At 36.2% G+C, this 16387-nt stretch overlaps 1 protein-coding gene and 1 non-coding gene across 5 annotated transcripts in view; one reads left to right on the plus strand and one right to left on the minus strand.

The window, feature by feature from the left end:
• The window catches only part of LOC129229735 (histone H4 transcription factor-like), a 73027-nt gene that overhangs the window by 22690 nt on the left and 33950 nt on the right, over window positions 1-16387 (minus strand). For all 4 annotated transcript variants that reach the window (XM_054864125.1, XM_054864106.1, XM_054864118.1 and 1 more), the window contains 2 exons: window positions 15234-15323; window positions 3340-3460 (listed from right to left, as the gene is read on the minus strand). In XM_054864125.1, the coding sequence (XP_054720100.1) occupies window positions 3340-3460; window positions 15234-15323 (211 nt within the window). The remainder of the gene's footprint in view (window positions 1-3339; window positions 3461-15233; window positions 15324-16387) is intronic.
• Trnak-cuu (transfer RNA lysine (anticodon CUU)) lies at window positions 12667-12739 on the plus strand. The gene has a single exon. It is a non-coding gene; the product is annotated as a tRNA-Lys (tRNA).

Here is a 16387-nt window from a genome sequence, read left to right on the forward strand (position 1 = left end):
TAGAGAGAGAATATTCAACCCATCGGATGGCCAGCACATTATCTACATCTGATTTCCATTGAAAATGTTTAGAATGCTTTAGGGAGCAGTCTTGATGCTCGACAACACCCTCCAATAAACAAGGATACCCTCATCTGTGACTGCCAAAGAAATGGGATAAAATACTGCAACAACAGCTGGATATTGATGTGCAAAGCAGAAAAGAGCATGTCTCCTAATTGAGAAAAAAACTGAACAGAGATTTACTCTGAATGACTTGTTGCTATCATGTCCTTGAAATAATGCTTGAAGCTGCTGCGGTTAAATCTATTGGATCATCAACTGTGCCTGAAATACTGATACTCAAAAGATTTAAATATTTTTGGAGCTCTATTAAACCTTGAGACGAGTACAAAGAACTTTTAGATTAGACCATCATATATCTTGGAGAAACTCTCAAAAGGGGAATACGCTTCCGAGCTCCAGAGGGGTTACATCGCGCTCGATGGATAGCAATGGTAATTAAGGCTCCTAAAATTTATTTAATTAGAGATTTATTTGAACTTTCCAAACAAGAAACAGCTGGCATACGCGACATATGCTCGTTTGTAGTAAAATGCTATGTAAAGAATTTGTTTCCAGCAGCAACTGCTTATTTCGCCCCAAAAAATGATATACAACTTTTAAAAAGCCTAAAAAAAGTTAGAAAGAATTAATTATGAGGTTGCAAAGTGTGAAATAAACAAGTTTGTTCGCCATTTGAGATCCAGATGCAGTCCTTAAAAAGGGTTTGAATGATTTTCAATCAAGCAACAAAAAGATGGGACAGAATTTAAAGAAGAATCATACAAGCAAAGTAAAGAAATTGTTAGTTCATTAAAAGTTGCAAATAATGTATTGGAACGTGGAGTTGCACTAGTGGAGGAATAGAATAAACTTTTTACAAAAGACAAAGATTAAAAGCAGTACTTGTTTTTAAACAGTTCAGAGGTAAATATCTGGAATCTACAAAAAGCACCTTATTGTCTTAAAAGGCAATATACTGTGATTTGGTTTTTTATTTATATAAATTGCAAGAGTATTTTAAAACCTTAATAGATGAGTTTAATTATAAATTGTGAGAAATGTTTAATAAATACTGTTGTTTTTACTAAAAATGCGAAATTTTGAAAGTTTTCCTAAAAATTCAAATTTTCAGCTCTGGTAGCGACCCCGGAAATTTGTCTTAAGAATCTTTAAAATTACAATAATTCTTTTTTATATACTAGATCAAAACTAAAGGGTGGCCCGTTAAAAATTTATAATTTTATTTTTAAACTCATTTAAGGACCACCCTAATGTGCAGCCAACACCTGATTGGTCCATTGATTTCATCATATTTAAATAAGCTTCTCGCTGTTAACCAATCACATGTTGGCTACAGTTAAGATATTGAATCACTAATTTTATATAAAGAAATACTCACTCTAAACTTATATTTATTTTAAAAGATAATTAAATATATTTGTTATTTATTATTATGAAAGAATACTCTACATTTCAAGCCCTATATGTTTTCTAAATATGGGTCATTCTTCAAAAAGTGTAACTTTTCTGTCACACCCCTTTTACATTAAACCTTTAAGGAACAATTCATTTAACAATAATTTTTAATTTCTTCAAAAATATATCTATTTAAACCTACCAACGTTTTTTTAATAATAATGTTTATTTTGTATATTTTTGGTTCACAACATGTAAATCAACTCTGTGGCATGTCACACACTGTTTATGTTACTTAATAACTTGTTTAATTAAAAGTATATACTTATTTATTTATTATTCCTTTCACAAATGTCTCAAATACTAGTTGTTTAAGTATATTTAATTTTTTAATATTGTGTTTTAGTTCGTTTTAATAGGACAAGGAGTCATGTCACACAATAAATTCTCACCTCCGTTACCTAAACACAAAATGTCATTCCTCATTAACATGTGGCAGTAATGACATCAAATTTTATTTTCCATGATACAAGGGAGCCCATATTTATTTTCAGACATAGTTGAAGCTGTGAGATTTTTGTCGAAAAACAAGAAGATAGATTTTACTTTAAAATCTTAGTGTGGTTATTCTGACTTCTCACCTCCGTGAACTAGAATTTCAGGAATGTAAATTCATGTAAAAAAAGAAGTGAACATATTTTTACATGCTTAACATGTGCAGATTGTAGCAACAAAGAAAAAAAATTCCCTGAAAAATGTATTTATTAGGCCTATATTAATGGAAAATTCCTCGCCCTCCATGACAGACCTTATCAATACCATTATTTCCGAGGTGAAAATAAGTGATGGAGGGGAAATACATCAATAATACACATTCTACCAAAATTATAAACTGCCAGTATATTCTCAGATTTACTAAATACCAACGGCGCCCATATGGGGGGGGGTGGAGGCTCAAGTCCCCCCTTACAATTTATAACTTCCTTGCTTTTAGTACTTTTTTCTTGGCAAAAATGTAAAACATTTCTTCTTCAGCTGTTAATGAATAAGTTATTAAAACTGTCAAATTTTAATAACTCTAATCTGCACTGAAATCAGTTTCCTGGAGAAAATATCCTGCTAAACCATGGGGAAAATATCTGAGCCCCCCTCCCTTGTTATTTTGCATATAGGCACCTTTGCTAAATACGATTTTTTAACATACATTTGAAACTATTAATCAAGCCATACTTTAATTAAGAGAGCTTAATATTATATTCCCACTAATCATTAAAATAGCTGATTGTTTGCACAATTAACAAAACTACTACTTTGATATTAAATTGACCTTAATTTTTAAATATTAAAAGTTTTTTTTTTTGTGAACAAGGCATTTTTTAATTTTTTTAATTATGAGTAAAATGATTGGAACTTAGCTGGACCATTGTTTATGTTTACTTCTAGTAGGTAACACTTTTATGTAAGAATGAAAAAAAGGAAAACAAAAGATTTTGAAATTCAAAAATGTTCGCATTCAAAAGTTATGTTTTCTGGAGAATGACCCATATATGTTTGAGCATTGCAAGCACCATCTTTCAGACATTGTTATCTTAGAGGCATTTGAAAAAAACTTGTATGCAGCAGCTAAAGCTGATTTAGCAGGAGGTGTAAAACTTAGTATGTGTATTCAAGACCCATACTGAATAGATTAAAGTAATTTCCAGCTTTCCACCAATTATTTCCAAGTCCAGATTTTTTTTAATTCCCCAACCACTATCCTATATTATAAAAGCATTAAAATGCATAGTTTTTACGTCAAACTCCTAAGATATACATCACATTTTGCAGCAACTGAAAATATAAGGATACACAAAATACTGATTTTTAAAATGAAATTACTTATAGTCACAGTATTGGCACGAATATGGCTTCTCTTCAGCATGACGATACTGAACATGTACTTGTACACCAGATGGTGTTGGGCAAGTCATATCACAGTAGGGACATTTGTAATGGTTCACTATAAGGGAAAAAAATGAAATTGTTTATTTAACATATAATTTTGAGCATTAATTATTAAGGGTCTGGAAGTTTAGCTAAATTTTGAGCATGAAAAATATCTTTTTGAAAAAATTATCAAGAAAAAATACATTAACCAATGTAAGTCTAAACAAAAATATGGAAAACATTTACTGAACTTCAAACTGATATATTTAATGTGCATTTTGCAAAAATCAAAGCAAATATCTCTCACTAAAAGTTTTTGGTTATTTCCCTCATACACCATTTTTTGCACACAATTTTCTCTTTGAGAATTAGTTTTTTCAGAAGTTGTTTATGGATTTAAATATAGTAATTTGATCAAAATTACATTGCTGAAGATGTCTAAGCCTTTAGATTTAAAATTTGAAAAAATAGGGGGATTTTTTCTTACTATATTGCAAGAGTATGATAGCATCACACAAACCAATCAAATCAATGAAACGTCATGGTTTAGAATAAAAGAAATGTGTAACTTTGATCATTCTTTCTAAATAAAGGCTCACTTTGGTTTTAGCTTGAAATTTGTTTAAAATGAGTTTTATTTCACATATCATCAAGATTTCAGCAAAAATTTTAATTCAGACTGGAATAAACTAATTATTAGGGGTTAAATAATAAATTTGCACATAGAATATTGAATTAACAACAGGTAGGAAGTTGCATACCAACTTTCTAGCGCAAGAAATAGGGAAAAGTTGAATTGAAAGATTTAAATGAAATTATTGAACGTTTTGAGTTAGAAATATAATGAGAAATTTCTATTTCATATACAGATGTTTACAGAGTTCGCCGATATATATCAGTTGATATATATCATGATATATATCACGATATATGTCCAATATTTATTTTGAAAATATCATGATATTTTGATATTTTCAATATTTATTTTTCGAAGTACGACATACATAATGTAAAAATTAAATATAATAATCATATTAATATTATTCTTTTATTATTAAAAATAATCAAAAGTAATACAGTATATTCATGTAACATATTAATATGCCATTAATATAATGTAAATTTTATTATATTCCTTCTTTATTTTCTATACATAAAATCATTAGTAATGTAACCATTTTAATCGGTCAGAAAAAAAAATGTTTTATGGAGTGCACTGACTAATGCATATTTGTTATTTCTGAAACATATAAAATTCGTACAAGTAGTTAACCAAAGAAAAAGGAGTAAAGCATCTAATACTTAAGTAACTCAATTAACATTGGTATAAATTTATCAGTTACGCTATATTTCCAATAGATTAAATAATGAAATTTTAAATGATTGTAAATATTTATATTTAAATACTATTGAAAGTACGTAAATTTATATATATAATGTATATTTGTGAATGTAAATAATGAAAGAAATATTAATTTTAAAATTGATGCATTATAATAATAACATTAAAAAAAGAACAACAGTGATTTGAGAAAGCAGTTACGATTTAATGACTAAAGTTTGCACTGATTGAAAATATCAGATATATATCAAAATATCTGATATATATCAAAACGTTGGATGTTTTCAATATTTTCAAACCCCGGATGTTTAACATTTCAAGCAAACGCTGAAACTGGTATAGTTTGCAATAGATTAAAATAACACTAAGGTAAGCAGCACTCAGGGCCGCCTGAAGAGCTGACGGAACCCAGGACGAAAGTTTCCTGCCCCCACCCCCTCTATACACACAAAAAAATCAAGTTAGTTATAACATCAGTGCATAATACGCATGAAAGTGTCATACTTGATTTTTTAAATATTAATAAACAGAACAATCAGAAGGTTATGCATAATACAAACTAAAACACAAGCAATGAATTTGTTTCTAATATTTGTAAAACATTAATGCTCCAAAAATTTTTTGAAAACTGGAAACGTTAAAAATCCAAATATTTAACTAGTAAAATGTTATTCCACTAGATAAAAACAAACAATTAAAACTGAATTGGTTATTCATATTGATAAAATTAAGAACATGAATAAATAATTTGTTGATTATAAATAAAAAATGTTTTAATTAAAGTAAATTACATAAAAATTAAATTTCGATCAGGACACATCCAATGATTCTTTTCAAGAGTTTTTAGATTTTACTTGTACCAACTTAATACCATCTTTCACATATGTTAAAAACAAAGATGTTATTCTTTTGCATCGAGTATTTCTTAGTTTTAGGGGGAAGCCCACAAATACTCAACAACATGGAAAATTGCTCAGAATTGTGGTTTTGGAGCTCTAATGTTGAAAAATCACTGGCTCAACATTACAAAATATGGCCTTACAAATTGCATTTTAAGACTTTAGTTTATGAAAATATTCGTGAAAGGGCTATTGCCGTGAAAGGGCCCCATGCCGCCTTTCTTTAATATCACAAGCAATGGAGTTTTTTAAACGACACTTATAAAAAGTTTAAGTGGAATAGCCTCTGAATGTAAAACATTACTTAAATTTTTTGGACCATAATTTTGAACAATTTTTATGGAAAATGTGTCAGATCCTCCTATTCATAAAATCTTCAAAGTTTGTCTACAGTTGCATTTCTGAAACTTCAATTTCGAAAACTTGTAGGGGGAGAAGAAATTGATTTCAATCTATTTGAAAAAATAATTGATCGGAAACAGTTTCCGAGTCCTTACCCTAACATAAATAAACATGGCCAATAGTCGCATTTTTAAGACTAAAATTGCATTTTTAAAACTAAAAGTTTCAAAGTTTTGACCGGACAACTTTCGACCTTTTCCCTATCCAATCAAAAAAAAATTTTTTTTTAATGTGCCCCCTTAAAACGTTTTCCTGGTTACGTCACTGCACACAGGGGCAGAATTCAAGCAAATTTGGGGAGAACTAGACAAAGGAGAAGTGCCTTTAGTTTGATTTTATATAGTCTCCCAAATTGTGTCTGATTTAATGATACAAAGGAAATGAATGTTTTGGAGACTTAGAGAGAGAAATATTTTTGTACCCTAGGAAAAAAATAGAGAATCATTGCAGTGATTCTCTATTTTGTATGTCTATGATTGTGTATCTACGATTCACGAAATGAGGGGGCGCAGCAAGTCACCCCTAATTTTAAACAATCGAGGCAGTTTATACGACAGGCGCCCCTCATTTCGGGTGTTTGTTGTCGTGTTCCGTCAAAACGAGGGGTGCCTTGCAGCTCCCCCTCATTTTGTAGCGCCTGTGGCGATGGCCCCGCTCGACCCCCCCCCCCTTTGGATAGCAAAAATTTTAAGGATAGTCCAAATTTTAAGCAATTATCGTTTCATTTTGGTAAAATCAGCAGAGCTGAAAATATTTGGCGCCCAGAATATATTGCTATTATGAGCATATTATTGAACTTGCACCTGCTGGACTAGAATGATGTAGATAATGTGGTGAACAAGAGCAGCGCATTTGGATTGAGAAACAATCCCAATGGAACTGCTTGCAGTTCCCGGGGATTGGTGAGCGATAACGAGCAGAAAACAACACAGTTCTGCCAGAAATTACCTTCTGAGCAGGATTTTTGGTCAATTGTGTGTTATAATCAAGCATGTATACAGTAGCGTAACTATGGAGTCCAGAGCCCCTGGCGAACTACAAAAACAATATATATTTAAATCAAGGTATCTCAGAAAGGCTTTGCCCACTAAACCTTCCCCCTGGATATGTTACTGAGAATAGATGCATTGCACTCCGAAACCCCCCGTGCTTGCAGCTTACCAGTTCTAGATGCCCAAGATGACATGGGCAAATGGGGTAACAGGGCCAATTCAATACCGACCCCATAGTAAAAGTCGCGCTTTTTCCCAGAGTCTAGAAGCAGTGGCGCAGCCACGGGAGGGGTTTTGGGGTTAAAACCCCTCCCAGAACGCAAGCACATTCATTTCCTCCGTTAAAATCAATGGAAACACAGTCCGGTCCCGACTTACGCGAGGGATGCGTTCCAAGACCCCTCGCGTAAGGCGAAATTTCGCGTTGTGAAAAAGGCTATGTATACGACTTTTTGATATGCATAACACTATCTTTACATAAAACTATCATAAAGCTTTAAACTATTCCTTAAATATATGTCAACATTTTCCACATAAAGAACTGAATTCATACTGTATTTAAAAGAAAAAGAACTACGGTATTCAATATAAAATACTGTTATGATGCACAAAATCAATGATCAATGGGAGAGTGAGACAAATTGATATACTGTATGTACAGTAGGCAATAATAATAATAATGAAATACAGCACTATTACTCTTCTCCACAGTAGGCAAAATAATAAGAATTACAAAAACTAAAAAACTGAAGATGATTGTTAGTGCTGTGAAGCTCATCCGATCAATGTCAATGTTCTCCTTCATATAGAAGATCTTTACTTTCTCTTCCAAAGAAACAGCACGATTAGATACTGTGTTCAATTCAGAATGAAAAAAAGTACGGAGTCGTAATTTATATATACTGTTACGGATTCGGTGCGACTTCCACTTTCTTGAAATGAAGACACAGTTCTTGATAAAAGCACAGGAAATTTATTTACACTATGTACAGGAAAGATCGTCAACAACTGCAAAATTATTCATCAGCAATTAAGCAATTATCACGCAACACCGTAAACTCAACGTTTACACACGTATTTACTTCCAAATACGAAAACAACACAGCGAAATGCCTCGCTATAAACAGAGCTAATACACACATTCAGTTCGAAATCTGAATCGAAACTCTCCGTTTATCCATCGCTAACGGCTTTTATAAACATCCAAGAATTTTCTACAACATTCTTTTTGCTTCGAGAAATGCATAGACCGTTATCAAATTTTATCAATGAAAATAAAAAGAATAGGGGGTTGTATACTTTAGCCATATGTTAAGGGGTTGTATATTCATTACGGGAAATTATTTACAGGTTACCTTACTACAATAATTACTATTTACAGGATTTGTAACATTGCCCCCTTCCTAAGGACTGCACGTCCCGGGCAGTACAATCCCCAGAAAGGGTGCCAAACTCCTATCACATGTTCACAAATACACACATTAAATAATAACTAACAGATACAGAAAACACAATAATAACAAGAAATATTACTAAACATTAAAAGCAAAAATTATCTACAACTTTTATGTTATCAACCATGGTTGTTTACGTAATACTCATGAACTATGGCCATAGTATGGGGCTAACCGATCATAATGTACAACCCTAGGTTTTGCATTAGGTGATTTTTGGATCCTCACTACGACGTCATTTAGTCGGTTAAGGACTTCGTAGGGTCCATCCCAATGCGACTGCAATTTGGGTGACAGACCTTTCCGTCGGATGGGATTCCATAACCAAACCTTGTCGCCTTCGTTGAATTCATGTCCAGTAGACCTTGTGTCGTATCGGGTCTTCATCTTCTCCGCCGCGATGTTGATTCGCTCTCGTGCGAAGTTATGAACGTCTTCCAACCGGGCCTGGAGATCCTGGATGTACTCCTCAGGCGATGCAGGCGCATCCGGAGGACGACCGAAGACGAGATCACAAGGTAGCCGAAGCTCTCGTCCGAAGAGCATCTGAGATGGGGCATATCCGGTAGTCTCGTGGACAGCACTGCGGTAGGCCAGCAGGAACAAAGGTAGCTTCTTGTCCCAATCCTGTTGATTTCTGGATACCATAAGCGAGAGATTATTCAGGATTGTGCGGTTAAATCTCTCCACCATGCCGTCCGATTGTGGGTGTAGTGGTGTTGTCCTAGTTTTCTCAATTCCGAAAATTTGACATAGGCCCTTAAACACAGCAGAGATGAAATTCCTCCCTTGATCGGAATGAATCTGCAAAGGTGTTCCGTATCTCGAGATCCAATGTTGGACTAGAGTCTCTGCTACGGTGGTAGCCTCTTGATCTGGAATGGGATATGCTTCCGGCCATTTGGTGAAGTAGTCGACGGAAACAAGAATGTATTTGTTCCCATCAGCAGTTCTTGGTAGAGGACCCAGGATGTCGATCCCAATTCGTTCGAAAGGAGCTCCAACGTTGTACAGATGTAGCTTCCCTCTGCTTCTTTTCTTCGGTCCTTTACGAGCAGAACAGGCGTCACAAGAATGGCACCACTTCTCCACGTCATCCTTCGCCTTGCTCCAGAAGAAGCGCTCCCGAACTTTATTGAGGGTTTTCATTACACCAAAATGTCCTCCAGTCGCACTACTATGTATTTCCTTCAGAACATCTGAAATCCTTGATCGGGGAAGTAGTAACTGCCACCTAGATGTTTTGCCGTCGTCAGATTCCCATTTTCGGTGTAGCACGCCGTTCCGTAAATGGAGCGAGTTCCATAAAGCCCAGTATCTCTTTGTTGCAGGACTGAAGATGGAAACGTCCTGCCAGCTAGGTCGCCGACTGTCACTTTCCATGAACTCCAAAATTGGTTTTATGTCGGGGTCTTCAAGTTGATCTTTTCGAACTTGGTCGTCACTCCATGGATCAGGTTCTGATGATATTGGAGTCACTGTCACCTGATAGGCGGTAGGGCTAGTCGTTCCATACTGTTTCTCGATTCGGGAACAATAGTGGCAGTTCTCAGGACAGGGTCTCCTTGATAAAGCGTCAGCATTCCCGTGAGATAACCCTTTTCGATGCTTGATCTCCATGTCATATTCCTGCAGCCGCTGTATCCATCTGGCTATCTGGCCTTCCGGATTTTTAAAGTTCAAAAGCCAAGTCAATGAGGCATGATCTGTCCGAAGCAGAAATTTTCGGCCGTAGAGGTAATGATGGAAGTGTTCTACAGCTTTCACTATGGCCAGTAACTCCTTTCTGGTGACGCAGTAATTTCGCTCCGACTTTGATAAGCATTTGCTCCAGTAAGCGATGACATGTTCATTTCCGTCAATTTCTTGGGATAAAACAGCTCCAATTCCCTCGTTGCTCGCATCAGTGTCCAGGATGAAGGATTTTTCAGGCTGAGGATAGGCGAGGATAGGCGTTGATGTTAAAGCCTCCTTCAGTCGTAGAAATGCATCTTCGCATTCTTTGGACCATTCAAACTTTTGCTTGCTCTCCGTCAGCTTATGCAAAGGTCGTGCAATGTTGGAAAAACCCTTCACAAACTTCCTGTAGTACGTGCAGAGCCCCAGGAAACTTCGCAACTGATGGATGTTTTCGGGACGACTCCAACTCCTGACTGCAGATACCTTTTCTGGATCGGTTTGTACACCTTCAGAAGAGATGATGTGACCACGGTAGTTCACTTCCCGGCGGAACAAATTACATTTGGACGGGCTTAACTTCAGATTGGCTTCCTTAAGCTTTTGCAGCACCTTCCTAAGATTTGCCAGATGTTCTTCGAAGCTGCGTCCCACGATGATGATATCGTCTAAGAAGACCAGACAGGATTCGTAAGAAAGTCCTCTTAACACTGTCTCCATAAGACGCTCGAACGTAGCTGGTGCATTGCAGAGGCCGAAGGGCATCACTTTAAACTGCCATAAGCCTTGTCCAGTTGTAAATGCTGTCTTTTCTCGGTCATCAGGGTGTATCTCAACCTGCCAGTAGCCGCTCTTCAAGTCCAGGGTCGAAAACCACTTGTGTCCGGAAAGAGTGTCCAAGGTGTCGTCTATCCGTGGAAGAGGGTAGCTGTCTTTCTTGGTGATTTCATTCAGCCGTCGGTAATCGACACAAAATCTGGTGGAGCCATCTTTCTTTCGGACCAAGACGATGGGAGAGGCCCAAGGACTGGATGAGGGCTCGATTACATCATTCTCCTTCATCTCTTTCAGGAGGGTCTCAACCTCTTCCTTCTTGGCGAACGGTAGTCGTCTTGGATGCTGTTTAATAGGGGGTGTTCTCCAGTGTAGATCCTATGCTGCGTTAAATTGGTCCGGCCCACATCCTCCGATGTAGATGAAAACAGATGCTTGAAGTCGTCCACCAATTGTTCCGCAGCAGTTCTTTGATCCTTCGATAAGGGTGCACTCCCAATTAACTTCGATGTCAAGGACTCAGAAGACGCAGTCTCGGGGGAATTGATTCTTCTAATGATGCAGTTTACGGGAGTACAAGTTGCTAACACTTCGCCTTTCCGGATATTCCTTGGCCTTTCACTCACGTTGGCGACTCTCACAGGAATTACATCCTTGGAAAGGTCCACAAGCGTAGATGCCACCAGCACTCCTTTTGGGTTATTGCTTAAGTTGGGGTATTCAATGAGTCCAAATCTAAAACTATTGCTCTCTTCAATGGAGCCGGGTATTAATGATTCTGACCTTGAGGGAATTGATAAATCTGTTTGGGCAATTATTTGATGAGCGGATTTTACATCACTTTCTGCGGGAAAGACTGCTATGTCTTCTCTCGTCGAGTGCAGCTCGTTAGTCTTGAAGTCGAGGTTGAAGTCATACTTCTTTAAAAAGTCCAATCCGAGAATGAAGGGGTCTATGATAGCAGCAACGAATGCGGTATGATGGTAAATGGCATTTCCAAACACAATTTCTAAGTTCACTTTACCTTCAATCTCGATCTTGTCACCTGTCACAGTTTGGAGGGTAACGCAGGGCGGCGTCCACAGAATGTTGAGTCCAAATTGACGAGCCACATCTGTTCTAATGATCGTAACATTGGCTCCAGTGTCAATAATCAGTTCGCAGGGAAACCCGTTTACATATGCGTAAACAAACAGTCCATTACTGCCGCCACTCGTCGATGAAATCTGGAAAACTTTAAGATGGGGCTCATTCCAATTTGGCGACCTCCGCCCCGCGAGATTGCCATGGCTTAGTTTTCCTGGACCTGCGAGGGAGAGGTGCTCTTCCCTCTGGTTTCTTGACGAGCTTCACAGTTTCTTCGTAAGTGACCCTCGCCACCACATTTCCAGCACTTAAGTGATTGTCCATTATGGTCCTTGGGAGCCGAATTCCTTTTGAGGATTCCTGCAATTTCTTTTATTTGCTTTTCCAGATCAGCAAAACGTGACGAAACCGGATCAGGCTCATCAGTTTTCACGCCGCGGATTGAATGGCGATCCTTGCGGGTTGCTTGCTGGGCGGCCTCCAACTTCATCGCATACACAACAGCAGAACTCAGGTCTTTGACAACCGCCATCCATAGAGCTTTGTGGATTTCCGGATCTCGAACCCCGTCGATGTAGTAGTTGAGTGCCAGGTTGTCTCGAACATCCGCAGGACAGTCACAAAAAGCAAGATGAGACAATCTCTCGACGTCCGCCCGGCTAGCTCAGTCGGTAGAGCACGAGACTCTTAATCTCGGGGTCGTGGGTTCGAGCCCCACGTTGGGCGCCAAATTGTTACGGATTCGGTGCGACTTCCACTTTCTTGAAATGAAGACACAGTTCTTGATAAAAGCACAGGAAATTTATTTACACTATGTACAGGAAAGATCGTCAACAACTGCAAAATTATTCATCAGCAATTAAGCAATTATCACGCAACACCGTAAACTCAACGTTTACACACGTATTTACTTCCAAATACGAAAACAACACAGCGAAATGCCTCGCTATAAACAGAGCAAATACACACATTCAGTTCGAAATCTGAATCGAAACTCTCCGTTTATCCATCACTAACGGCTTTTATAAACATCCAAGAATTTTCTACAACATTCTTTTTGCTTCGAGAAATGCGTAGACCGTTATCAAATTTTATCAATGAAAATAAAAAGAATAGGGGGTTGTATACTTTAGCCATATGTTAAGGGGTTGTATATTCATTACGGGAAATTATTTACAGGTTACGTTACTACAATAATTACTATTTACAGGATTTGTAACAATACTAACACACCGCACTTCAGTGATGCTAAAGGGATGAAACCCATTCACGAAACCAATATTTAGTAGCCATAGTATCGATGGCGATACTGACACTCAGCGATTACTTAATGAAAAGTTCCGTCTTGCGGGAGAGAAATTCGCTTTAGCTCTAAAATTCGTCAGTCGGGAAATACTCGCATTATAGCAGTTTTGCGCAAGTTGTAGCGCGAGTTGACTATACTTGAACTTTTCCAAGCGGAATAGGTTTCAACAAAATATCTTAATGCTTTTAATGATCGGGAAGCAGTCAGAAATTACTTTTCAGTTCTTTGAATATACAATTTATATGTCATGATGAGCTCCCCACGCTCCCACTGGTATAAGATAGCTAAAATGGTGCCAGTTAAACTCTGCAGGGCATCATGGTCCCTCAGCACTTCCATCACTGCACAAATCCTTTTTAGGGACACCTGGAGAGAGGAAGCCTACAGAGAGAGAGAGAGTCTACCGCACCAGATTTTCTTAGGCTCTTTGAGGCCCGGCTCCTGGGGTAGGCGACCTAGGCTGCCGTCTAGGGCGGCAGATTTTAGGGGCGGCAAATTTCGAAGTTGAAACTTTTTTTTTTTTCAGTTTGAATATCTGATTCAGTGCCATAAGATTCACTGCTTCAAATGCTAAAAAATAATAATAATTTAGAGTGTGTACAAGTGCTTGGATATGGAAATGGTAGTTCGGAATTTAACTAGAAATTCAATTTTATTTTAGAGGCGGCAAATTGCGTGATTTAAAAGTCTTTTGAAAATATTAATATTTGTTTCAGTGACATAAGATGTACTACTTTAATGTTAAAAAAGATAACTGAAAGTATGTACTAGTGCTTGGATGTGCAAAACTCAGTTTGGAATTTAACTAGAAACTCACTTTAATTTTAAGAACTTTACTATTATTTCTCTTTAATATTATTTCTATTTTATTAATATATTATTATTTTATATTATTAATATGACTATTATTATTCAATGGGGGTCGGGGGCGGCACTTGTTAATATCGCTTAGGGCGGCAGATCTACTATAACCAGCCCTGCTGGGCTCTTTACTAATTCTCATCGAAAGATCGAAACCGTTCTTAGCTAGCATTTGACATTCATAAAGACATGAATGTATTTGAGGAGGAAGTTTTAAATGATCTCGCGAAAAAAACACAAAAACTGAATATAAGATTAAGGTAAAACTAATGATAAGTATTCTATGTTTTTTCCCACTTCCGTTTTTCGTTTAATAGTGATATTAATGAGAATTATTAATTGTTTTTAAGCATTTACTTTGAATGAATAATTACTAATCTGTAGAAACTCTTAGGTATTGAATTATTACGCATTGTAAATGAATGGGAAAGAAAGCAAAAATTTTCGTATTTGAAAACCCATCCCAGAAAAATTTTCTGGCTGCGCCACTGTCTAGAAGAGATACATTCAAGTTTATAGAAAAACCTTAATGGTGGCATGATTACCAGTTTATCACAACAAGCAAAGTCATTTACTGCAAACATGCTAACAACTTTTTGAATGAAGATGGAAATAAATAACAGAATTTTATGTTAATTCGCCAAAATAGTATGCAGACTCAAAGCTATGAAAATATCCTCCAATACAAAAGGGAAACAAAAGACAGATTGTGTCACAGTCCCTGACTGGAATGTAGAAAATTCAGCTTAATAAACAAAATAAATGAAATTTTTTTAAATTTAAAAACAGAAATAAAGTGTTACTTGTACTGCTCCATAAAACAGCATTACTGTATGGTTCTAGAAGAGTTTCTTAAACACTTAATTGTATTAAATCTTAATCCATTAGTTTATTTTTGAATTAATTTTGTATTCAAAAAATTGTATGATTGATCAAAGCCAAATATCATGATTTCACACATTTATATATATATACATTGTCCCAGATCTTGTACAACATGTACAATCTGAATTTCACTGCATAAACTTTAAATAATTTACATGAAAAACTCACCATGGTGCCTCATATGATCTCTAAGCAAACGCTCGGAATTCATTTTCTTAGAACAGTACTCACATATGTAGAGATTTTCCTCATCATTTTCTATCAGGGAAAAAAAATCTTGAAATTTAATATTCTTGAAAAAGAAAACACATAAAATAGCGACAATCATTTAGTACTCCTTTTACATTTATGTATTTTTTTGGAGTCAGTTGTCGTCCTTCTGAACTAATGCTTTTTTTTAAGAAAAATTTACCTTAAAATTATTACTCAGTAACTGTTTTCTAGAAAAAGAAGAGTCAAAATGCTTGGAAAACATTTTAGTATTGAACAATAGGATTCGACCGATGCACCGGCGCTGACGGTTCAACAATTTAGCCATCGGCATCGGCGGCCGATACTAACTTGCAGGAAACATAAGCCCATCGGCCTTAAAAACATCGAAAAGCCGATGGAAGTGGCCAATGTTTTCGAAAAAAAAAAGACCTTTGCTGTTTTACTTTTAATACAAAATAAAGGGAGTTATTATTTTCATATAAAATTGTTTACTTAAATTTCAGTATGAATTTCTATTGTAGTCAACCCTGAAAGAGTTTTGAATACTGCGTTCAGGTACCTAACAAGTTAATTATTGCGTTGTTTCTTGCGGCTGGATGTACGTATGTATCTCTCATAAGTCATAACTCAAAAATGGTAAGCTGTAGAAGGTTAAAATTTTGCGTGCATACAATCCAGTTGTGCACTTCCTCTTTTGTTTTTAATTGGGTGTTCTAAAAAGCCTATTTACTCATTTTTTGTGGCTATTAATTACTTATTTCAATGCAAAACTAATATAGCGTTCCAGATTAGGCGATCATTTTTTGATATATTGCAGGATTGGAGATCAACTTGGAAACAAATGTGAGATGGCGAAACCGTTTTTGTGCCATTTTGTTAGATTCCCGTTGAACCGACGGTAATTTTTAATATTTCGATACTTGAAATATGAATCACAGTAATGCAGTCTTTTCTGTATCGCTTCGGCGGAGCGGTTTGCGGTCCGCCAAAATACCTTTTGGGGTTCTATTTATCATGGAAATGGTAAAACATTTATCATAAGCATTTTTTTAACTCCTACGGTGCCCTTATCTTTACGGGGCCTCTCGTGCAATTGCAACATTTGCTAT

Source organism: Uloborus diversus, chromosome 1 (genome assembly GCF_026930045.1).
Source record: "Uloborus diversus isolate 005 chromosome 1, Udiv.v.3.1, whole genome shotgun sequence".
NCBI lineage: Eukaryota > Metazoa > Arthropoda > Arachnida > Araneae > Uloboridae > Uloborus > Uloborus diversus.